At 38.1% G+C, this 22,688-nt stretch overlaps 1 protein-coding gene across 2 annotated transcripts in view; it reads right to left on the reverse strand.

The window, feature by feature from the left end:
• LOC126412117 (3'-5' RNA helicase YTHDC2-like) overlaps window positions 1-22,688 on the reverse strand; it is a 345,826-nt gene that overhangs the window by 118,785 nt on the left and 204,353 nt on the right. For both annotated transcript variants that reach the window (XM_050081554.1, XM_050081552.1), the window contains exons 15-17: window positions 19,344-19,463; window positions 17,121-17,278; window positions 16,009-16,123 (exon numbers count right to left, since the gene is read on the reverse strand). In XM_050081554.1, the coding sequence (XP_049937511.1) occupies window positions 16,009-16,123; window positions 17,121-17,278; window positions 19,344-19,463 (393 nt within the window). The remainder of the gene's footprint in view (window positions 1-16,008; window positions 16,124-17,120; window positions 17,279-19,343; window positions 19,464-22,688) is intronic.

Below are 22,688 nucleotides of genomic sequence, written 5' to 3' on the forward strand. Positions count from 1 at the left end.
AAAGCTTTCTCTAAGTCTACAAATGCTAGAAACGTAGGTTTGCCTTTCCTTAATCTTTCTTCTAAGATAAGTCGTAAGGTCAGTATTGCCTCACGTGTTCCAGTGTTTCTACGGAATCCAAACTGATCTTCCCCGAGGTTGGCTTCTACTAGTTTTTCCATTCGTCTGTAAAGAATTCGTGTTAGTATTTTGCAGCTGTGACTTATTAAGCTGAGAGTTCGGTAATTTTCACATCTGTCAACACCTGCTTTCTTTGGGATTGGAATTATTATATTCTTCTTGAAGTCTGAGGGTATTTCGCCTGTTTCATACATCTTGCTCACCAGATGGTAGAGTTTTGTCAGGACTGGCTCTCCCATGGCCGTCAGTAGTTCCAATGGAATATTGTCTACTCCGGGGGCCTTGTTTCGACTCAGGTCTTTCAGTGCTCTGTCAAACTCTTCACGCAGTATCATATCTCCCATTTCATCTTCATCTACATCCTCTTCCATTTCCATAATATTGTCCTCAAGTACATCGCCCTTGTATAGACCCTCTATATACTCCTTCCACCTTTCTGCTTTCCCTTCTTTGCTTAGAACTGGGTTTCCATCTGAGCTCTTGATATTCATACAAGTCGTTCTCTTATCTCCAAAGGTCTCTTTAATTTTCCTGTAGGCGGTATCTATCTTACCCCTAGTGAGATAGGCCTCTACATCCTTACATTTGTCCTCTAGCCATCCCTGCTTAGCCATTTTGCACTTCCTGTCGATCTCATTTTTGAGACGTTTGTATTCCTTTTTGCCTGTTTCACTTACTGCATTTTTATATTTTCTCCTTTCATCAATTAAATTCAATATTTCTTCTGTTACCCAAGGATTTCTACTAGCCCTCGTCTTTTTACCTACTTGATCCTCTGCTGCCTTCACTACTTCATCCCTCAAAGCTACCCATTCTTCTTCTACTGTATTTATTTCCCCCATTCCTGTCAATTGCTCCCTTATGCTCTCCCTGAATCTCTGTACAACCTCTGGTTCTTTTAGTTTATCCAGGTCCCATCTCCTTAAATTCCCACCTTTTTGCAGTTTCTTCAGTTTTAATCTACAGGTCATAACCAATAGATTGTGGTCAGAGTCCACATCTGCCCCTGGAAATGTCTTACAATTTAAAACCTGGTTCCTAAATCTCTGTCTTACCATTATATAATCTATCTGATACCTTTTAGTATCTCCAGGGTTCTTCCATGTATACAACCTTCTTTCATGATTCTTAAACCAAGTGTTAGTTATGATTATGTTGTGCTCTGTGCAAAATTCGACCAGGCGGCTTCCTCTTTCATTTCTGTCCCCCAATCCATATTCACCTACTATGTTTCCTTCTCTCCCTTTTCCTACACTCGAATTCCAGTCACCCATGACTATTAAATTTTCGTCTCCCTTCACAATCTGAATAATTTCTTTTATTTCATCATACATTTCTTCAATTTCTTCGTCATCTGCAGAGCTAGTTGGCATATAAACTTGTACTACTGTAGTAGGTGTGGGCTTCGTATCTATCTTGGCCACAATAATGCGTTCACTATGCTGTTTGTAGTAGCTTACCCGCATTCCTATTTTCCTATTCATTATTAAACCTACACCTGCATTACCCCTATTTGATTTTGTGTTTATAACCCTGTAGTCACCTGACCAGAAGTCTTGTTCCTTCTGCCACCGAACTTCACTAATTCCCACTATATCTAACTTCAACCTATCCATTTCCCTTTTTAAATTTTCTAACCTACCTGCCCGATTAAGGGATCTGACATTCCACGCTCCGATCCGTAGAACGCCAGTTTTCTTTCTCCTGATAACGACATCCTCTTGAGTAGTCCCCGCCCGGAGATCCGAATGGGGGACTATTTTACCTCCGGAATATTTTACCCAAGAGGACGCCATCATCATGTAATCATACAGTAAAGCTGCATGCCCTCGGGAATAATTACGGCTGTAGTTTCCCCTTGCTTTCAGCCATTCGCAGTACCAGCACAGCAAGGCTGTTTTGGTTATTGTTACAAGGCCAGATCAGTCAATCATCCAGACTGTTGCCCTTGCAACTACTGAAAAGGCTGCTGCCCCTCTTCAGGAACCACACGTTTGTCTGGCCTCTCAACAGATACCCCTCCGTTGTGGTTGCACCTACGGTACGGCTATCTGTATCGCTGAGGCACGCAAGCCTCCCCACCAACGGTTATACTGTACCGCACAGAAATTATGATCTGTCTTTCAGATTTGAACGTCATCATTTGAGAAGAAACAGTCCACAGTTATTCTTCTATTTCCCACACTTCAGAGGGCTTGTCGAGATGATGACAGTAGCTGTTTTCACAAGCAGGTTACTTTATCAACTTCACCACTACCACATCTCAGGGTGGTGCTTTGGTTTTCATGGTGGACTCTCATTCAAATGGAACAAGTTTCAGATTCCATCCAGCCAACCATAATTAAGTTTTCCTATGATTTCCCTCACTTGCATTAGGTGAATGCTGAAATGATTCCTTCAGGAAGAATACAACTTATATCCTTCTCCATAGTTTCCTTATCTGAGATCATATTCCTCATTAATGATATCACCACAAAGATCAATATGTCGCACGTGTGAGAAAAAACGTGGAATGAACCAACTCAGACATCTGTCATCTTTCAATAATTCATACACTAAATACATGTGACACATAAAATATTCTGTCAATGAAACACAGAGAAATGGAAAACATAGCTCTCCTATCTTCAACTATAATCTCTTCTCTTAAATTATAATAGCCGATCCTGCTTTCATTCTGCCACTTTTCAAAAAAATTATTTGAATGTAAGAACAATCCCTCCTTCCTCTAAAGCAAAGCTAAGTGTATGTGTACTTCAGTGTGTATGGTTCAAAATGGCTCTGAGCACTATGGGACTTAACATCTGAGGTCATCAGTCCCCTAGAATTTAGAACTACTTAAACCTAACTAACCTAAGGACATCACACACATCCATGCCCGAGGCAGGACTCAAACCTGCGACCGTAGCAGCAGCGTGGCTCCGGACTGAAGTGCCTAGAACCGCTTGGTCACAGCGGCCTGCTTCAGTGTGTATCTCACAGTACATACTTATAAATAAATGCATTGTACCACCAGTGGTACTTTCTTCTCCCTCCACAGTTGATCTGTTTATGAGACATGGAGAGAACTACTTCATAGGAGAGGACAAATTAATGCCTGACAAAAATATTTAAGTCCCTCCTGTTGTTCAAATTCATCACTGATAGCTTAACAACAGTGACACATGCAAAGACACTTGATCCACATGCCTACAGAATTTAACACATCTCAAGATATTCTTTTTTACTTTGTCCTTGTGTACCCTCCTCTAATCCCTCCCTGATACTGAACCTTCTTGTATGGAGGCTGTTTAAAAGACCATGCCAGTGTGGAGTCCAGTTGTCTTTAGCGCAGTAGCTGCAGTACTTTCTACCAATCTTCGTATTTAGGGCTGTTCCATTTGCATTGATCAGTAGTCCCAATCATAATATGAGGATCCACCACATTAAAATTACCCCAGTTACAAGGTCCACACAAATATTTACGATCTGCTGTTGTACTCCTTAATACTAACTTTGATAAGGAATTGTGGTGAGGCGCTCCCCTCATCGTGTGATACTATTCATGACCCAAACAATTTAGCCTAGTCTTCTGCCATTGTTCTATCTTATTTTCATCATGATATGAAATGAATTATCTTAAGTGATAGTCTTGAAACTGTCTCCACAGATTAACTTCACTACTCAAGAGATGAACACGACGCTTACCATAATAACAGCACCATCATATCCCATGCCATACAGAATGTTTCTCACTGCCTCTCTCAACACCTCACAGCTATAAGCATTTTGCCATAAGAGTCTGCTTGTTGCTACATCCCATGTTCTTTCCTCTTCTTTAGATCTAGTTTTTTTTTTTTTTTTCATTCTTGAAGTCCCTTTCTTTTCCTGTGATTGTTTTTAAATAATTTTTTATCTTCATTGCTATTACATGAAAATTTAATATTTAAACTTTTAACTGATGAACATGTATTTTACTTAGTAATAATTAATGCTTAACAGCATTGCTGCAACCATAATGTCCTGTAATTTAACCCCCCCCCCCCCCCCTCGACTGAATCTGCCATTCCTTAATTACTGTAAACTCTGTAATTCTTACATGTTGGAATTAGACATTGCGTGTTCAGGGAGTGTAGATCTTGCTCTAAATGCATAGATTGCTAGTATTAGATTAGGTGTATATACACCATGTGGGTCGATGGGATTTGACTGTTGAGGTGAAACAGTTTGTTAGAGGGCAGCTTCTGAGACCTCAAATTAGTTTTGCTCAGATACGCAGAGGACCTCAGCACTGACTCCTATTTCCTACATTCTCAGGGTAAATCCGGGAATTCTTCTAATTCTCTTAAAATGCAGCAACTTGGAAGGACCAGCATACAAAGAGAGTTCAAGTGACAAGGCTTCATGAGCAATTTTTTAACAACAGGAAGTGGGCATCGCTTGTGTGTTGTAGAGTATTTATTATAATAAAATGTGAGAGCAGTGTTCTGGTTCTAAATGCACTTGTGCAAAAGCTTCAAATCGATAAAGCAACCTTCTGGTGAAAACAGAACTGTGCATTAATAAGTTGGGAGATTAAAATAATGAAGAAGAACTGGAATCAGGTGGAATCATATGTAGATATATGTAAAATTTTATTAAGAGTGAGACTGATGAAAACTACATTGTGATCAGTGTAAAGGATCACAAGATATCTGGATTTTGATGGATCTTAATGATCCGAATTCACAAGAGCCACTGGCAGTCACAGACAATCATTGTTGGGAAGTAGAGCACTGGTGACCATGAAAATGAAAGTCACCGCAATGGGATAGAGACCATGGCTTCTGGAAGCTCCCCAGTTGGTGTAAGACTGAAATAAAAATACAGCATAGTTCGCAGGGACAGATGCTCCTCATTTATGACCTGATGGAAGAGTCAAAGATGAAGCAGAAGGAAAGACAAAAAATAGTGCGTGATGAAGTTATGGATTGTAATAAGAGGTAGGACAAATTATGTCATGTATCATTCTTAGAGTTTCTCCACTGCAGCCATCAATATAAACTACCTGTATTGTAATATTAGAAACAGTTCATATTCCTAAAGAAGATGGTCTGAGGTAACCGCAGCTCAGGAAGGGTAACAGTGGGGGCAACACACTATTTTTAGAGAGAAAGTAGCTGGTGTTGGAAGAGCTTGAACAGAGGGTGAATGCCAGCTCCACCTCTATGATATACAAATAATGTACTTACTGTAACGATGAAATGTTAAAGTTGCCGACAGACACAATTAAAAGAAACTTACACAAAGCTTATGGTCATAGCCTTTGTCAGCAAAAGAGATACACACACCATTCAGTCACACAAACCACCACGCCTCACGCACACATGGCCACCAACAGCGGCAGTTCAGGTCAGAGCTTGTTGATACTGCTACCTGGCGCTTCTACGGCATGTAAGCTTTATTTCTATTGATACTAAGTGAACAATCTCTAATCAAGTAAAGTAACGTAGTAAGTGAATTTGTATGGTGCTGACAAATTATATTTTGATTCGTGACACTCAAAACAGACGTATATGAGGGTATGTAATGGGCAAATTTATACCAAATGAGTTGCCATCACTCCAGTTCATGTCAGTAAGATGCTGTAACTATCCCACTGTTCACTGTCTCAGGGATGGGATTTCCTCGTTGATGATGACCAATTCATCAGGAGGTGGTGTTAGAGGAATTTGTGCGCTGGAGAATATCTACATCAACGTCTACACTGCATATCAAACTGGTGCATGGTTGGTCGAACCACCTTCACAATAATTCGCTATTGTTCCACTCTCGAACAATGTGTGGAAAAAATGAACACCTATATCTTTCTGTGAGAGCTCTGATTTCCCTTACTTTATTAAGATGATCTTTTCTCCCTACATGTATGTAGGTGGGTGTCAACAAAATATTGGTGACTATAGTGTTATGAGAAGATTCAACCGCAACAAAAAATTCCTTTGTTTTAATGGCATCCATCTCAACAGCGAACGGCTGAAAGCAAGGGAAAACTACAGCCGTCATTTTTCCGAGGGCATGCAGCTTTACTGTATGGGTAAATGATGATGGCATCCTCTTGGGTAAAATATTTCGGAGGTAAATTACTCCCCCATTCGGATCTCCGGGCGGGGACTACTCAGAAGGACGTTGTTATCAGGAGAAAGAAAAGTGGTGTTCTCCAGATCGGGGCGCGGAATGTCAGACCCCTTAATCGGGCAGGTAAGTTAGAAAATTTAAAAAGGGGAATGGATAGATTAAAGTTAGATATAATGGGAATTAGTGAAGTTCGGTGGCAGGAGGAACAACACTTTTGGTCAGGGAATACAGGGTTATAAATACAAAATTAAATAGGGGTAATGTAGGAGTAGGTTTAATAATGAATAGGAAAATAGGAATGTGGGTAAGCTACTACAAACAGCATAGCGAAAGCATTATTGTGGCCAAGATAGATACAAAGCCCACATGTACCACAATAGTACAAGTTTATATGCCAACTAACTCCGCAGATGACGAAGATATTGATGAAATGTATATTGAGATAAAAGAAATTATTCAGGTAATGAAGGGAGATGAAAATTCAAAAGTCATGGGTGATTGGAACTCGATAGTAGGAAAAGGAAGAGAAGTAAACATAGTAGGTGAATATGGAATGTGACTAAGGAATGAAAGAGGGAGCCATCTGGTGGAATTTTGCACAGAGCATAACTTAATCATAGCTAACACTTGGTTCAAGAATCATGAAAGAAGGTTGTATACATGAAAGAAGCCTGGGGATACTAGAAGATTTCAGATAAATTATATAGTGGTAAGACAGAGATTTAGGAAACAGGTTTTAAATTGTAACACATTTCCAGAAGCACATGTGGACTCTGACCACAATCTATTGGTTATGAACTGTAATTAAAACTGAAGAAACTGCAAAAAGGTGGGAATTTGAGGAGATGGGACCTGGAGAAACTGAAAGAACCAGAGGCTGTAGAGAGTTTCAGGGAGAGCATTGGGGAACAATTGATTAGAATGGGGGAAAGAAATACAGTAGAAGAAGAATGGGTAGCATTGAGAGATGAAATAGTGAAGGCAGCAGAGGATCATGTAGGTAAAAAGATGAGGGCTAAAAGAAATCCTTGGGTAACAGAAGAGATATTGAACTTAATTGATGAAAGGAGAAAATACAAAAATGCAGTAAGTGAAGCAGGCAAAAAGGAATACAAATGTCTCAAAAATGAGATCAACAGGAAGTGCAAAATGGCTAAGCAGGGATGGATAGAGGACAAATGTAAGGATGTAGAGGCGCATATCACTCAGGGTAAGATAGATACTGCCTACAGGAAAATTAATAAGACCTTTGGAGAAAAGAGAACCACTTGTATGAATATCAAGAGCTCTGATGGAAACCCAGTTCTAAGCACAGAAGGGATAGCAGAAATGTGGAAGGAGTATATAGAGGGTCTATACAAAGGTGATGTTCTTTAAGAACAATATTATAGAAATGGAAGAGGATGTAAATGAAGATGAAATAGGAGATACGATACTGTGTGATGAGTTCGACAGAGCACTGAAAGACCTAAGTTGAAACAAGGCCCCGGGAGTAGACAACATGCCATTAGAACTACTGGCAGCCTTGGCAGAGCCAAGCCTAACAAAACTCTACCACTTGGTGAGCAAGATGTATAGGACAGGCGAAATAACCTCAGACTTCAAGAAAAATATAATAATTCCAATACCAAAGAAAGCAGGTGTTGACAGATGTGAAAATTATCGAACTATCAGTTTAATAAGCGACGGCTGCAAAACACTAACACGAATTCTTTACAGACGAATGGAAAAACTGATAGAAGCCGCCCTCGGGGAAGATCAGTTCGGATTCAGAAATGTTAGAACACATGAGACAATACTGACCCTATGACTTATCTTAGAAAATAGATTAAGGAAAGGCAAACCTTTGTTTCTATTGGGGAGCAAAATAACTGATGATGGTCGAAGTAGAGAGGATATAAAATGTAGACTGGCAATGGCAAGGAAAGCGTTTCTGAAGAAGAGAAATTTGTTAACATTGAGTATAGATTTAAGTGTCAAGAAGTCATTCCTGAAAGTATTTGTATGGAGTGTAGCCATGTATGGAAGTGAAACGTGGATGATAAATCGTTTAGACAAGAAGAGCATAGAATCTTTCGAGATGTGGTGCTACAGAAGAATGCTGAAGATTAGATGAGTAGATCACATTACTAATGAGGAGGTATTGAATAGAATTGGAGAGAAGAGAAATTCGTGGCACAACTTGACTAGAAGAAGGGATCAGTTGGTAGGGCATATTCTGCGGCATTAAGGGATCACCAATTTGGTATTGGAGGGCAACGTGGAGGGAAAAAAATCGTAGAGGGAGACCAAGAGATGAATACACTAAACAGATTCAGAAGATGTAGGTTGCAGTAGGTACTGGGAGATGATGAAGCTTGCACAGGATAGAGTAGCATGGAGAGCTGCATCAAACCAGTCTCTGGACTGAAGACCACAACAACAACAAACAACTCAAATCATGTACCATGTCTCTCCCCTATTTCACGATAATACAAAATGTGCTGCTCTTCTTTGAACCACCTCGATATACTGCATGCTAAGGATCCTGGACTGCACAGCAGTACTTCAAAAGAGGATGGACAAGCATAGTGTTGGCTTTCCCTTTAGTAGGTCTGCTACATTTTCTAAGTGTTCTGCCCATAAAACGAAGTCTTTGGTTTACTTTCCCCACAACATTTTCAGTGTGTTCTATGCAATTTAAATTGTTCATAATTGTAATTCTTAGGTACTTAGTTCAATTTACAGCCTTTATATTAAACAGATTTATCATGTAACAGTAACCGAAGGTTAACAGGTTCCTTTTAGCACTCATGTGGACGACAACACACTTGTCATCATTTAGGGTCAATTGCCAATTTTCCCACCATTCAAATATATTTTCTAAATGGTTTTGCAATTTGTTTTGATTGTCTGATGAGTTTACTAGATGATAAATGACAGAATCATCTGCAAACAATCTAAGACAGCTGCTCAGATTGTCTCCTAAATCGTTTACCGTATTTACTCGAGTCTAAGCCGCACCTGAAAAATGTGACTCAAATTCAAGGAAAAAAAAAAAAAATTCCCGAATCTAAGCCGCACCTGAAATTTGAGACTTGAAATTCAAGGGGAGAGAAAAGTTTTAGGCCACACCTCCAAATCGAAACAAAGTTGGTCCATTGCAATATGAGACACAAATTAGGTCGAATGAATGATGATACAGCTACAGTAGTTTGGTTCGAGTCTTAAGCTTAACAGTTAAGCTTTACCAGGTAGCCATTGCTATGCGTCAGGCACTCCGTCTGGATTTATACGAGTACCCTTCCTTTTTCACATGCTTCGTCTGGTTTGAATTGATTGCTTATTTTTCTTTGATCTGATAAGTGCTGTTCTCTTTGTTATAGGTGTTTATGTCACTCTAAGCTGAAAATGCATTACTGTACTTTGTCATGCATTGTTTGTCGCATTCTGATAATGAGTGTTTACGGCCTGTCGCCGCTCGTGGCACGGCTTACTTTTGTGCACGCTACCGCCGCTTACAATTAAAAAAAAGAGAGGAATCGTCTCATTAGCGAAACAATGGCAAGAGACTGCTATTTGCTGTTACTTACACTGCTGCTTTCTTTGATAATGATCAACAAGAACCAAATAATAGACTGCAGATAATAGAAGATGTTCTCAACGAGAGTTTAGCAAAAATTCTTCTGCGTTTCAAAATCTTTGCAGACGCCTCTTTAGTACATTACATTCTGCACACAAATTAGAGTCATCTTAGATTTAAAAATCTAGTCAATTGCCGTGCTTCATTTCTGACTGTATCACTATTAGGCATAAGAATAATACGAATATAAACATGACATGATATGTATATTCTTCCACGTTTGCTGTTGTCTCACTCTAGTTTCGTAGTTTATTAGGCAGACAGGATTTAAATGAGATAGCAGTAAATACGAAAAAATACATGGCAAAATGTTTATATTCGTATTATTCTTTGGTGAAGAAAATACTGCATGTGATTCACAATTCATAAAAGTTCCTATTAGCAACCATCTCTTCTCACAGGTAGGAAAAAATTCAGAACGTAGAGTTGACCATATTGACAAATATCCCAAACAGTCTTGCCAGTCGGATTTTCGTAATACATTGAAATGCTGCTACATTCGAAGATGAAAAATATGGAATTTATATTTACTTCATTGGATAATGTATGAAAATGCAGTGGTCGAAACTCAGGGCAGAGAAAAAAAGCTCGTCTTCTACTTTTTTTTTTTTAACTGACGCAGAGGTTTTGGCGCCAGTATTTACCTTTGTGCCTGCAAAGCATGCCTGTGTAGCGCTACATATATTCAATGGCAGAAGTTAGTTGTGGCAGCACCTACCGACATTTTTCAGAACTTCCGCTTTCTTTGCAGTCGATTCTAAGCCGCAGGCGGTTTTCTGGATTACAAAAACCGGGAAAAGGTGCAGCTTAGATTTGAGTAAATACGGTAAATAGATAAGGAACAGCAGAGGACCTATAACACTACCTTGAGGAATGTCAGAACTTCTGTTATACTTGGGTTATTAATTATCCAGCAGATACTAAACTATCACAGGATTGTGAATTGAAGTCCCATATTACAGATGGCATAACTCATATGACAAACAGCAAAGCACAGAGTTGTGGCAGCTTAGAATTGTAAATTCATAGGCGAATAACTTCTTTTTTATTGTTGATATTGTTGAAAGGAAGGGTTTAGGGTCACGTGAACTTCGTGAATACTGAAAAAAATGTTGTCACTTTATATTGAAATTGAAAATCAATAAAAAAGTAAAGTAAGTGCAGAAAATTGTTTTAAACAGATTTGTGGTAATTCTTATAAAATACATTGCAATTTTTCATAAATAGTGGCCACATTGCCATTTAAAGTCCTCCATGGAAGATAGCAGAAATCGTACAACACACAGCACAGCAGGGTTACAGCAGCTTAGAATTGCGAGTTCGTAAGCAATATCTTTTTCTTTATTACTGGTAGTGTCAAGAGCAAGAGGTTACAATTGCATGAGCTCAGTGCAATCTGATAAAAGCACTTTTAACTCTGCACGATTGATGTAACTAATGTACACCTATAAAATCCAGAGGCCACTGGCCCTCAGCATCGTACTAAGATTTTACAAGATTTGTCTAACTTAGCTTACAGGTGTACCAGCCTCTCCTAGAGTGTTGTCTTAGAATACTTCACTATCAGAGTTCGTACTTCAAGGGAGCAATGTACTCGCAGCTGCACTGCAGTTAAGGTCAGGTGTGTTTGACAGGCTGAGGATGTACAGATGCGCATCGAAGACACAGAATCAACAGGTAGGTATGCAATTGAACTGAGTCACGTACCACTACTAGGCTACCATTTCATGATACAAGCAGTTGGGTCATGGTATGTTGTTGGTTGGGGTTTGAATATCATATTTTTTCTTTTTGTATAAAAAGGTATGTTCTATTTTGATTCCCATCAAAAAGGCAAAATAAAATTAACATCAAATATGAGAGGAAGTAAAGGAGAAAATGTTTCAACCTTGCTCAGTATAAGTGATACAGCCATCAGTAGTGGGTGTTAGTCATTGCTAGTTTAGTCACGTTCACCAGAAAATTTATATGTTTACTACCATTTTATCAGTCATACGCTCTCTCAGTTGAATCTCTAATGACTTTGTTGTTCATGGGACATGACTAATGGTGTGTCTAGATCTACAGCTACGTGATTACCCTGCAATTCAAGACTAAGTGCGTGGCAGAGGGGTCATGGAACTGTCTTCAAGCTATTTCTCTACCATTCCATCCTTGAACAGTGTGCAGGAAAAATGAAGAACACTTACATTTTTCATTACGAACTCTCATTTCTATTATTTTATTATGATGATCATTCCTCACTTTGTAGGTGGCTGCCAAAAAAGTATTTTCACTCTGAGGAAAGGTTGGTGATTGAAATTTCATGATGAGATCCTGCCACAATGAAAATTGCTTTTGCGTCAATGACTGCCACCAAAATTCACATATGATATCTGTACTGTCTGCCATCGGGTTCCCCTAAATGGCAGGCAGCACCGCATAACAGCCATGCTATGAAGGAAACAAACCAACAGCCAAACAGGCAAAGACATCAGGTTAACACACAGAAGATTCCAGTCGATTAATAGGAATCTTTCCTTGCAGAGGTCGCCACGACGTATCCGGCCACGGATTCCTACACCGGGTTTCTATTGGCTCCAGCTCACTATATAGGCCCGGCCGGTCGAAGGCAGACCAGTATTCGTCCGCTGCTAATGGCAACCGCTATAGCAGAGTCTCCGAGAAGATATCACCGAAGCCGCTGTACTGCACTGCCGATCGAAGTACCAGCCGACCGAGAGGAACCACATCTCCGGCTAGATCGACGGACATCTACATCTATTGTTCAGCCAGCTATTGTATTGTAGAAGAAATTACGTTCAATAAACTTTTGGAGAATACAACAATATCCATGGCACTCTCTATCCTATTTCGCGAGAATGCAAAACAAGCTGTCCTTCTTTGAACTTTTTCTATGTCCTCCACCAATCCTATCTGATTCAAGTCCCACACTGCACAGTAGTACTCCAGAAGAGGGTAGAAAAGTATAGTGTAAGTTGTCTCTTTAGTAAACCTGTTGCATTTTCTAGGTGTTCTGTCAATAAATTGCAGTCTTTGGTTTGCTTTCCCCACAACATTATCTATGTGACCATTCCAGTTTATGTAATTCATAATTGTAATCTCTCTGTATTTAGTTGAATTTACGGTCTTTAGATTTGTGTGTTTTATCCTGTGACCAAAATTTATCAGATTCCTTTTAGTATTCGTGTGGATGACTTCACATTTCATTATTTAGAGTTAAGGGTTCTTTTTTTCAAGAAATTGATTTTTTATTGCATATTTTGAAACCTTATATTGTGGGGAACATGTGGGCAAAACCGTTTTGCCCATAAACTATTGCATATAGTCAAAAAACAATCATATGGCAGTCCAACGGCAATCAGATCTGTACATGAAGACTTATTGAGTGTCAATTTACTGGAAAGATGTGTTGGCATGAACACTCAAAAATCTAACGAGTCGATAAATTCGCTGATTTGGACACTCTCCCCAAAACTCATGTACTCCAGTAAAGAAACAGTCGAAATTGCAAAGAATTTGGCTACAGTTATCTTCAACGAGGGCTTCATGGGCTCGCACAGACAGTGAATGTCATGGGCATTCAACTTGGGAACACAGTATTCGAATTTTGCAGAAGGCGCAATGTGGACCACTTTATACGCTCAGTAAAGAGGCCAGATCTGTGGCCCGGAAGGAAGCGATGCACGCGAATGAGATTTATAAGATCAAAGAAGGCATACCATATGCATCAGTTATCACAGACTGGTGGTAAGTCCCAAAAAACCAATGAACAATTTTCCAAATATCAATTCTTATGTACATTTGAATGGCCAAACCAAGTCGATTTTTATTACTATTTTTTTCAAATATCCACCATTTTGTGAAAAATTGAAATTTTATCACTTTTCAGGGGTTCTGACCCGGCTACACTCGTATATTTTAATAATTTTTTTTGTCTGGTGTGTTTCAGACCAACCAGTTACCTGACCCTACTGGTGCATGTCATGCATTAACATCTTCAGCACCATTTGTTTAATAACCCCTTAATATTTTTAGGCTTCCTCCCTAGTTCCCACCCATCTCACCTCACTCAGTTGCATTTATCCCTATCTTTTACATAAATTATACATATTTAGTCCCATCACAAGCACTTCCATCATTTTTCTAAATCTTTCCTCTCATTCTGAGTCGTCTACCATCCTCCACATTGCTTTCTTAGTGGAGCTTTACCATCTTGCCTACTTTCCTCCCTGCTCATAATGTGTGAAAACTGTTATTACCTTTGCCAGAAACCTGTAGATACTGTTCCTGATTATATAGTCTTACTCTCATCAGAATAAATGAACTGTGGTGTAAGGAAACTGCTACCGGGTACGTGTGGAAAGAGGGGGGCGGGGGTTAAGGAAAATCAGTTAAATTTCTGAATTACAATGAGAACCTTGTAAGTGTGTACATTACTATCAAAAACTTGTATATGTGCCAATCCATTTTTCATTCTTCTATTTGGTGAATTCTAGAATTTCACACTGAATTGCTTACAATCCATTCTGGATGTTCTGTGCACAGTTTGTTGTATAGAAATTACTGTGGTTAGCTTTACACTTTCACCAAATGCTCGTTACTTGCAAAGAACTGAAGTTCAGCCACCGTACAATGGTTTTAATACGAGAGTCAACTGAACAGCTTCAATGGTTGTTTTCTTCCTCTGCCCCAGCTCCTCCCACTAGGAGATGCAACTGTATTCTTTAATATTAAATACATTTCTCTTCAATTCTATACCTAACTTGTTCTTCCAATAGTGCAAGTACTTACATCACCCACCAGTAAGAAATCATGAAACTGGAATATTGTCACTGAGACATATTTTTGAAAAACTGTACGTGATACAAGCAGACACCTTTCAAAATATCAGATACTGTGCCTGTGCAATTTATTCCATTTCACATTACACCTTGAATCACAATTTTTGTGCTATTATAATGTATAACATTAAATTTCTGATTCTTTAAAGAACCGAACTCCCATATATAAAGCAGCTTCAAATATCTGATTACTTTTCAAATGGGTTAAATATTTGACACCAAGCAAGTTAGCGAGAAAAAGTTAAGAAAAGATTTGAAATTGTGCTTAAGCATCGTTATAAGTTGCTAAGTGCTCTCACTATGAAATTCTAGATGAATTTAGTGGGGTAATTGGCAATATTTTAAACAAAAGAAAGTTCTTTCACGTAGTAAATGTTTATGATGATGTATTTCCTGAAATACGTGTCATACATTGTTGCAGGTACATTCATTGGTATGGATACTGTCTGCAAACTGTATAGCTCATACAGTTGCTAGGAAAGAAGTAATAAATCAAAATATCATGTCTGATACTGGATTTTTACTGCTTGAAAACTGAAACTGCAGTAAATTAAAAACTTTTTTCTTTCATAATTTTGTCAGGGATATCAGCAAAAGAAGTCTTGTAAAGGTTTGAAATTATGTGTAAAGCTTGTTGGAAGTCACTAAATGCTCTCATTCTCAAATACTAGATGAATAAAGTCCCAGTATTGGCATACCATCAGTTATGCTGCCTCAAGACACACACAGTTTCTAACTGTAATACTTGTCTTGCTGTGTTGAACTTTTAACATAAGATTATACCTCTTGATGAGCGTATTATGGCAGCATTTTAAATTTGGTCAATAATTATATGAAGTATGTGTGCAAGCTGCAACTGGTATATGGTTCCAGGATAGTCACTTAGTAATATAGGTAACATTCATACTGAAGCACATTTCCTCCTATTTTGTCTGTTAGAAACATTGTCTCAAATACAGTAGCCTACAGCTTCAAACAATGAAGTGAACAAACACATTATTTACACTAACATCACAACAGACTCATCATCATTCGCATATTTTTGCTGGTGGCTGCAAACATTCTGCTGTATCAAATAAGTAACCTACACAGAAATCAGATCACACAATCAAAACAAATGGCAATAGTTACAAGCCATAACTGTCATTCACAAAAGACTACGATAGCTGGCACTTTAGAGGGAGAACTCGAACAGAACAAAAAATGTGACCACACTCAATAAGCAATTAGAGATTATTATCATAGCTGCCCTGAAAACTGCTGTCTGCCAACAGCTTTGTTACTCAAAACCACGTACAGAATATTTATTTTATTTACTTTTGTCTTTACCTGGAAAGCTCGAAGAAGTGCCATGTGGTCACTATATGTTCCAGCGGCAAATTTTTTTCTTGCTGCAGATGCAGCACGTTTCATTGATGGCTGTGTAGGGAGAACAAATGGATCCCTATAAGGAAGGAATATAATAAAATAATTACTGATACAAACATGAAATAATGTGTCAGTGCAGAGAAATATATATTAATCACTATGTGATAAGAAAGTGCTGATTTAACTTATATACAAAATAAAGAAGTACAGATTTTGTGTGCTGGACAAAGACATTAATAGGGTTTTCCATTATATTTACATTTTGGCAACAATATGTTATCATTCATAGGAACCAAAAATGGAAATAATTAGGAAATTACGATATAAATAAATAATGTACTGATATTCAAAGTTATTGATTTCAGTTTCTTTCACTTTCAATACACTCTGCATAAGGAGAAATCACTATTGGATGTGATGTAAATTTTGGAATGTAGTCAAAGGAATGTATAGTATATGCCTGTATCAAAAGAAGATGATTGGATAAACATAGCTGAATGTTTTGGACAGTCGTGGAATCTTCCTTACCATACAGCCCCTCAGCAAAGCATCAAGAAATTTTTTTTTATGTCCATCCCTAGATGTACTCTATTTTCATTGCCTGACTTTTTATGACACAATGCTTATAATAACTTGCATTATTATAAGAAGCTTTCAACTTCTAAATAACTCACAAAAAAACTATTTTTGTTACTAAACTTGTAAGAGCTGTTAAGTATGTCAGACTTATGTATAAGTACCCTTTTTATAAAAGTCTATTATTTACTCTTATATATCATCTGGATAATGTATACTGCTGTACGCTGCTAGGTGGGTCAATAGTCTATAAATAGCTAAATTCTTTTGTCAGCTAATAATTTCTGAAGGTAACATGTTAGATCTGATGTACAACAATCCTCTTTTTTAGTATGCTTTGTCTAAACAATCTCTGTTTCAGCAACAAGGTGCTGATGTCCCACTTAACAGAAGGGTAATACTACATTTTCAATTTCCCTTTTCTTTATTTCTTTCTGCTTCTAAGACACATTATGCAACTGCAAAAACATGAAGTATTACAGCATTTTTTATCTCACCTGTGTGCCAAGCAGCAGACAATAGTAAGAACTGGATCTAGACACTTAAGCACAACAGAGTAGAGCAACATTTTTCCCAGGCGAGGATCTACTGGAATGTCAAGGAGATGATGCCCTAATTCTGTAAGATCCTCCCAAGCATCTAGTGCATCAATCGTCTGAAACAATCGAAACAAGCCAATATTTTAACATGCTTTAATGTATTTTAGTAACCAAAGTAATACTAAATACAGCCACATGTTTAACACATTAAGTGCGGTGTCAGTCCCTTGGGCCCGATAGTGTAATTTTCATTTGGATGACATCAGTGCATGGGAATGGCAGTATCAAGACTGAAAACAAATGTTAGAATTTTAATGAAGTTCATTAAGATGTTCAGTATAAAGATGGGGTTTAGATTTGCTCAAATTACAAAAGGTAACCACCTGTTCAATTACTTTTCTAACTGCATTGCTCCTGAATGTTTCTGTGTTTGTCTTGTAACATTTAGAACAATATCTGTGCACCTTATGCACCTTTCCTTCCTTTTTTCCAACCAGTGTTTGCTTCTTCTTGTATCAATACTGACTGGAATTCCATCATATTAATGCCATGTGAGTGCATCTGCAAAGTATTTCCGAAATATTATGACTGACATTTTTCGTCCCATTCCATCTTGGGATACAAATAACGCGTTCACAACTGTTCAAACCAGCATAAAATGCTAACTTTCGGTACTATTTTACCATGTTTCTCAACAGATTGCTTTATTCACTCATCTGATCAGAAAGGTCAATTGTACTTTTTTGCTTATTGCATTTGGTAATAATTTTTGGTTTTCAATAAAAACCCTCTTTTGGTTGTCAACTTTTCCATTTCATACTAATGTTTTTTGGAAAGAACCAAAAGTCTCTTTTCTCTTTCAATTTCAGGACTATAATTCACTGACTACATTCTTTATTCACTTCCCTGTGTTTCAATTAGGTCATAACAACTTCTTTGGGAATTCCTTTGCTATTTAGCCAAAGGGTAACAACCAAATGTGCATTATTTGTTATGAGTCTGTCTACCAAATTCACACTGGTATACCAATTATTGGTAGATGATGTATGGGCTTTATTGAATACCTCTTGACACAGATTCATCAAAACAGTTGTCAGTGCGTATTTTCTTTATCAAGTACTTTGCCAGTGTAAAATTGAAAATTGTAACAGTGTTCATTACTTCATCACAATTGACACATTTTGATGCTATACTTGTGTCTCCTTCATTTCAAATATTGCCCGAGTGTAATTCATATTTGGAAGGTTATTACTGACCATTCGATACAAAGTTTTTTGGCAGCTCCCAATCGGTGAATTGAATTTTTGAGAGATGATTTAATGCATCAACTCTTGTACTGTATGTGAAATGCAAAATATCAACAGAATTTAGAAGCAATTTCTATTCATTATCTTTAGCGGGAATGTCTGAATAAACAGTGAATCCTGGGACCAATATAAATGTATAAATGCAAGTTTCACCAATCGCATCCACAAAAGCAATCCACACAACCACTTTATTTCATTATTATTTGTTAGCACCCCTGGATTCAAAGGTTTGGAAACCACTGCCATTTGTGTAGCATAAATATTTGTTTGTTCACTGTTGCATTCAAATATTTTGTCTGCGACAAAAACTTCACAAAAATCTTTGATTTTTTATGCTTTTGCACATTTTCATCACTTGTAAAAAGCACAATGCTTGGCTGGTGACAGTGAGAATCATCACGTAGTTTGATTTCTTAATGAACCAGTAGACGAATTCTCACTTTCTGTGATGGCACTTGCATTACATGGCGTTGTTTACATGGCATTTGATGGATCACTGTCTTCTCCTTGAGATTTTTTTGCTGCTATGGGCAACAAAGACTTTTGAAAATAATCACTGCGAAACTAGTATCTGCTTGAACATCTGAGGCTTTCTTTAACTGGTTGTCCCTTGGAGGTTGTCTTCTTAACATACCACACCCAATTACACTCTAACTCAACACAATCAAGTAGTAGCCAGCATGAGGAACTGCCGCTTTAGTGGAAAGCTCTGTAAAATCTACTCCAGGCTCAATGTGATAATTAATGCTCAAAAACACATTGTTATAAGGCTTCTAATTTACAATAAAATCCTGATAATCTGATTAAAATATGATATGGAACATATAATACAAAAGTAGTACTTAAAATTACAAAGAATTCTCCTTTTTCCTACCTTAAGAAGTTGGACAGCATTTCTTGTGACAACAAATGAAGGAGGTTCAAGTGCACGAGCAAGGAAGTCTGCAATTGGTGTATTGGCAGGTGCCAACAGCTTTGTATGTAGACACAGTTCCTGTGATACAATAACAAAATACACTGACATGAAATGAATGTATTGATGGAGACAAAATCAGTGAAAATAAAATAACATGAAATCATATCAGTGCAAATCCTTCAGATGTGCTGTATCACAATTGCAGAGAAGTGTGTTGTCTTTCCAATTCAAATATGATACCATTTGAATTTTTGCTTCCAGACTGACATAATCATAATTACTAAAGTAATTCTTCATCCTTTAAAGTACCAGTTAAGGTTAACAATCAAATTTCAGTGGAAATTTCTCTCTTGCTATCTCTATTCCCACCCTCCACCCCCAGCTATGAAGATCGTTAATTTTTTTATATGAAGAGTAGGAAGTGGATGAAGTATTAAAAAGGTAGTCAAAATTATCTTTTATTACGACGGTGGTTTGGACAGTTCTCGCAATCACCACGAGAGGTCAGTGTTAGCACGAGTTGTTCACGAGATATTCACTGGACTGTTGCCTGTAAACACATGCCACATCAGTGCTCCTGGAAGAGAGCTGTGACAGTGGCATGGCTTTATTGTTGTTCCCATGTAGTTTGTGAAGATGGGGGGGGGGGGGGGGGGGGAATCGAGATTCAAGCAGCGATTAAGTGTTTTGTAAAGAAAGGTATGAAAGCAAAGGACATTTATGCCGATTTCCAGAATACACTGGGAGACTCCGCTCCTTCATATTCAGCTGTTGCCAAGTGGACAAATGAATTTAAATTTGGTTGGGAGAACTTAGATGATGTTCTGTGCAGTGGCCGGCCACGATGTGTCACTACTCCAGAAACAATTGCAAAAATGGAGAAAATGGTCATGGAGGATCGCCGACTGAAAGTGCGTGAAATTGCTCACACTTGCCATATGTCATCTGAAAGGGTATGTCACATTTTAATTGAAGAATTAGAAATGAAAAAATTATCTGCAAGATGGGTGCCATGATTCTTAAGGCTGGATCAAAAACGCTTGAAAATGGACATATCGGAACAATGTTTGGCCCATTTTATGAGAAACGAACAAGATTCTTTGCACCAGTTTGTGACTAAAGATGAAACTTGGGTGCACTACTATCCCTCATAGACAAAACAACAGTCAAAGCAGTGAAAACAAGCTGATTCTCCACCACCAAAGAAAGCAAAGACAATTCCTTTGGCAAGTAAGGTCATGGAATCAGTGTTCTGGGATGTGAAGGGGTTCTGGTTGTAGATCATCTCCCCACTGGGCAAGCAATTAATGGAGAATACTAGGCTAACCTCCTGGACAAATTGCAATAAAAGATACGCAAAAACGGTCAGGTTTAGCAAGGAAGAAAGTCATCTTCCATCAAGACAATGCACACTCGTACATGTGTCGTCACCATGGCAAAATTACACGAACTAACGTATGAATTGTTGGCACACCCGCCTTAATCACCTGATACGGTGCTATCAGACTACCAACACTTCCCAAAACTGAAAATTTTTCTTGTTGAACGAAGATTCACTTCAAACGAAGAATTGATAGCTGGAGTTGACAACTATTTTTCAGGCCTGGAGGAAACTCATTTTCAAGATGGCATCAAGGCACTGGAACATTGTTGGACCAAGTGCATTAATCTACAAGGAGTTTACATTGAAAAATAAAAATAGTTTCAGTGATGTAAGTGCTTTTTTTCTGTTACATTCTGAGAACTTTTCAAACCACCCTCACATGTATTACAGCCTCAGGGGATTACCTTATTTAATTATCATATCATAATCAAATTATCTGCATTTGTTGCATTTTATTCATCAACGGGACAGGCCAAGAGAGGTGCATATCTCCCTCAGGCAGTATAGATTGCCTGTATACTCTAACAGCCAAAGAAACACTGATTAGTTGTGGAATTGCCAAATGAATGGCTTGCTTTTATAAATTCTGTAAAAGAACTGGTGACACACATGGTAGTTTCATTTCTAGTTGGACATTACAAATAATTGGTAATGTAACTATCTCCAATTGTCAGAAAATACTTCATAAACAATCTTTCTTCTCCTTTTTCCTGGTCTTTGTCCAGTATTGTTAAGGGTTCAGCTTGTTAACTCTCCAGCCATGAGTAATGCGCATGTGTGCATTCAGCTCTTTCCACACGTTTCCTTGGGCCACTCTATTATTGTGTCAGATATAATTTCTGGGCTTTATGGATGTCAGCAATCTTTTACTTTTGCTCCAGAACATTGAAGCCACTATTTTCGCACTGATTCTTTTTCTGTTTCTCTGGAACATTGGTATTCACATTATATGCAATCTAAAGTCTCATCCGAACATTTACACACATCCAGAAAACATCCCCCGGGCTGAGGTAAGCCATGTCTCCGCAGTTTCCTTTCTCCTAGGAGTGCCAGTTCTGCTAGGTCTGCAGGAAAGCTTCTGCAAAGTATGGCAGGCAAGAGACAAGGTACTAGCAGAATTAAAGCTGTGAGGATACGTCATGAGTTGTGCTTGGGTAGCTCAGATGGGAGAGCGATTGCCCGTGAAAGGCAAACGTTCCGAGTTTGAGTCTCGGTCTGGCACACTGTTTTAATGCACCAGGAAGTTTCAATTACACATATATTTACTTGCACCAGTAATTCTGTAATGACTTTCGTAAGGCTGTTTATGTAACCTTGCTACAATGTGACGACGAATGAAATCTGGTAAAGATCATTCTCAGAACATCCAAATATGGATATGTACATTGTGTTCTGTAGACAAAACTGAGACTCATCTGAGACGACAGCACGTTAACACTCCTATGTCCAGTGCTGTCCCTGGGCACACCATGGACAGCAATCGTCTCTCTGCTGCTGAGTCAAAGGAAGCCACAGTGTTTCCCACATTAAGTATGTTAAACGTCAATTAAAAATCACCTCTAAATTAGGTTTTTGTTTTAATTCTTACATTCCTTTAATATAATCCCCACAACTGTGTGTGTGTTTTATATATATATATATATATATATATATATATATATATATATATATATATATATATATATATATATATATATATATATATATATATATATATATAGTTACAATAGAGGGAAACATTCCACGTAGGAAATATATATCTAAAAACAAAGATGATGTGACTTACCAAATGAAAGTGCTGGCAAGTCGACAGACACACAAACAAACACAAACATACACACAAAATTCTAGCTTTCGCAACCAACGGTTGCCTCGTCAGGAAAGAGGGAAGGAGAGGGAAAGATGAAAGGATTTGGGTT

This window comes from Schistocerca serialis, chromosome 7, assembly GCF_023864345.2.
Source record: "Schistocerca serialis cubense isolate TAMUIC-IGC-003099 chromosome 7, iqSchSeri2.2, whole genome shotgun sequence".
NCBI lineage: Eukaryota > Metazoa > Arthropoda > Insecta > Orthoptera > Acrididae > Schistocerca > Schistocerca serialis.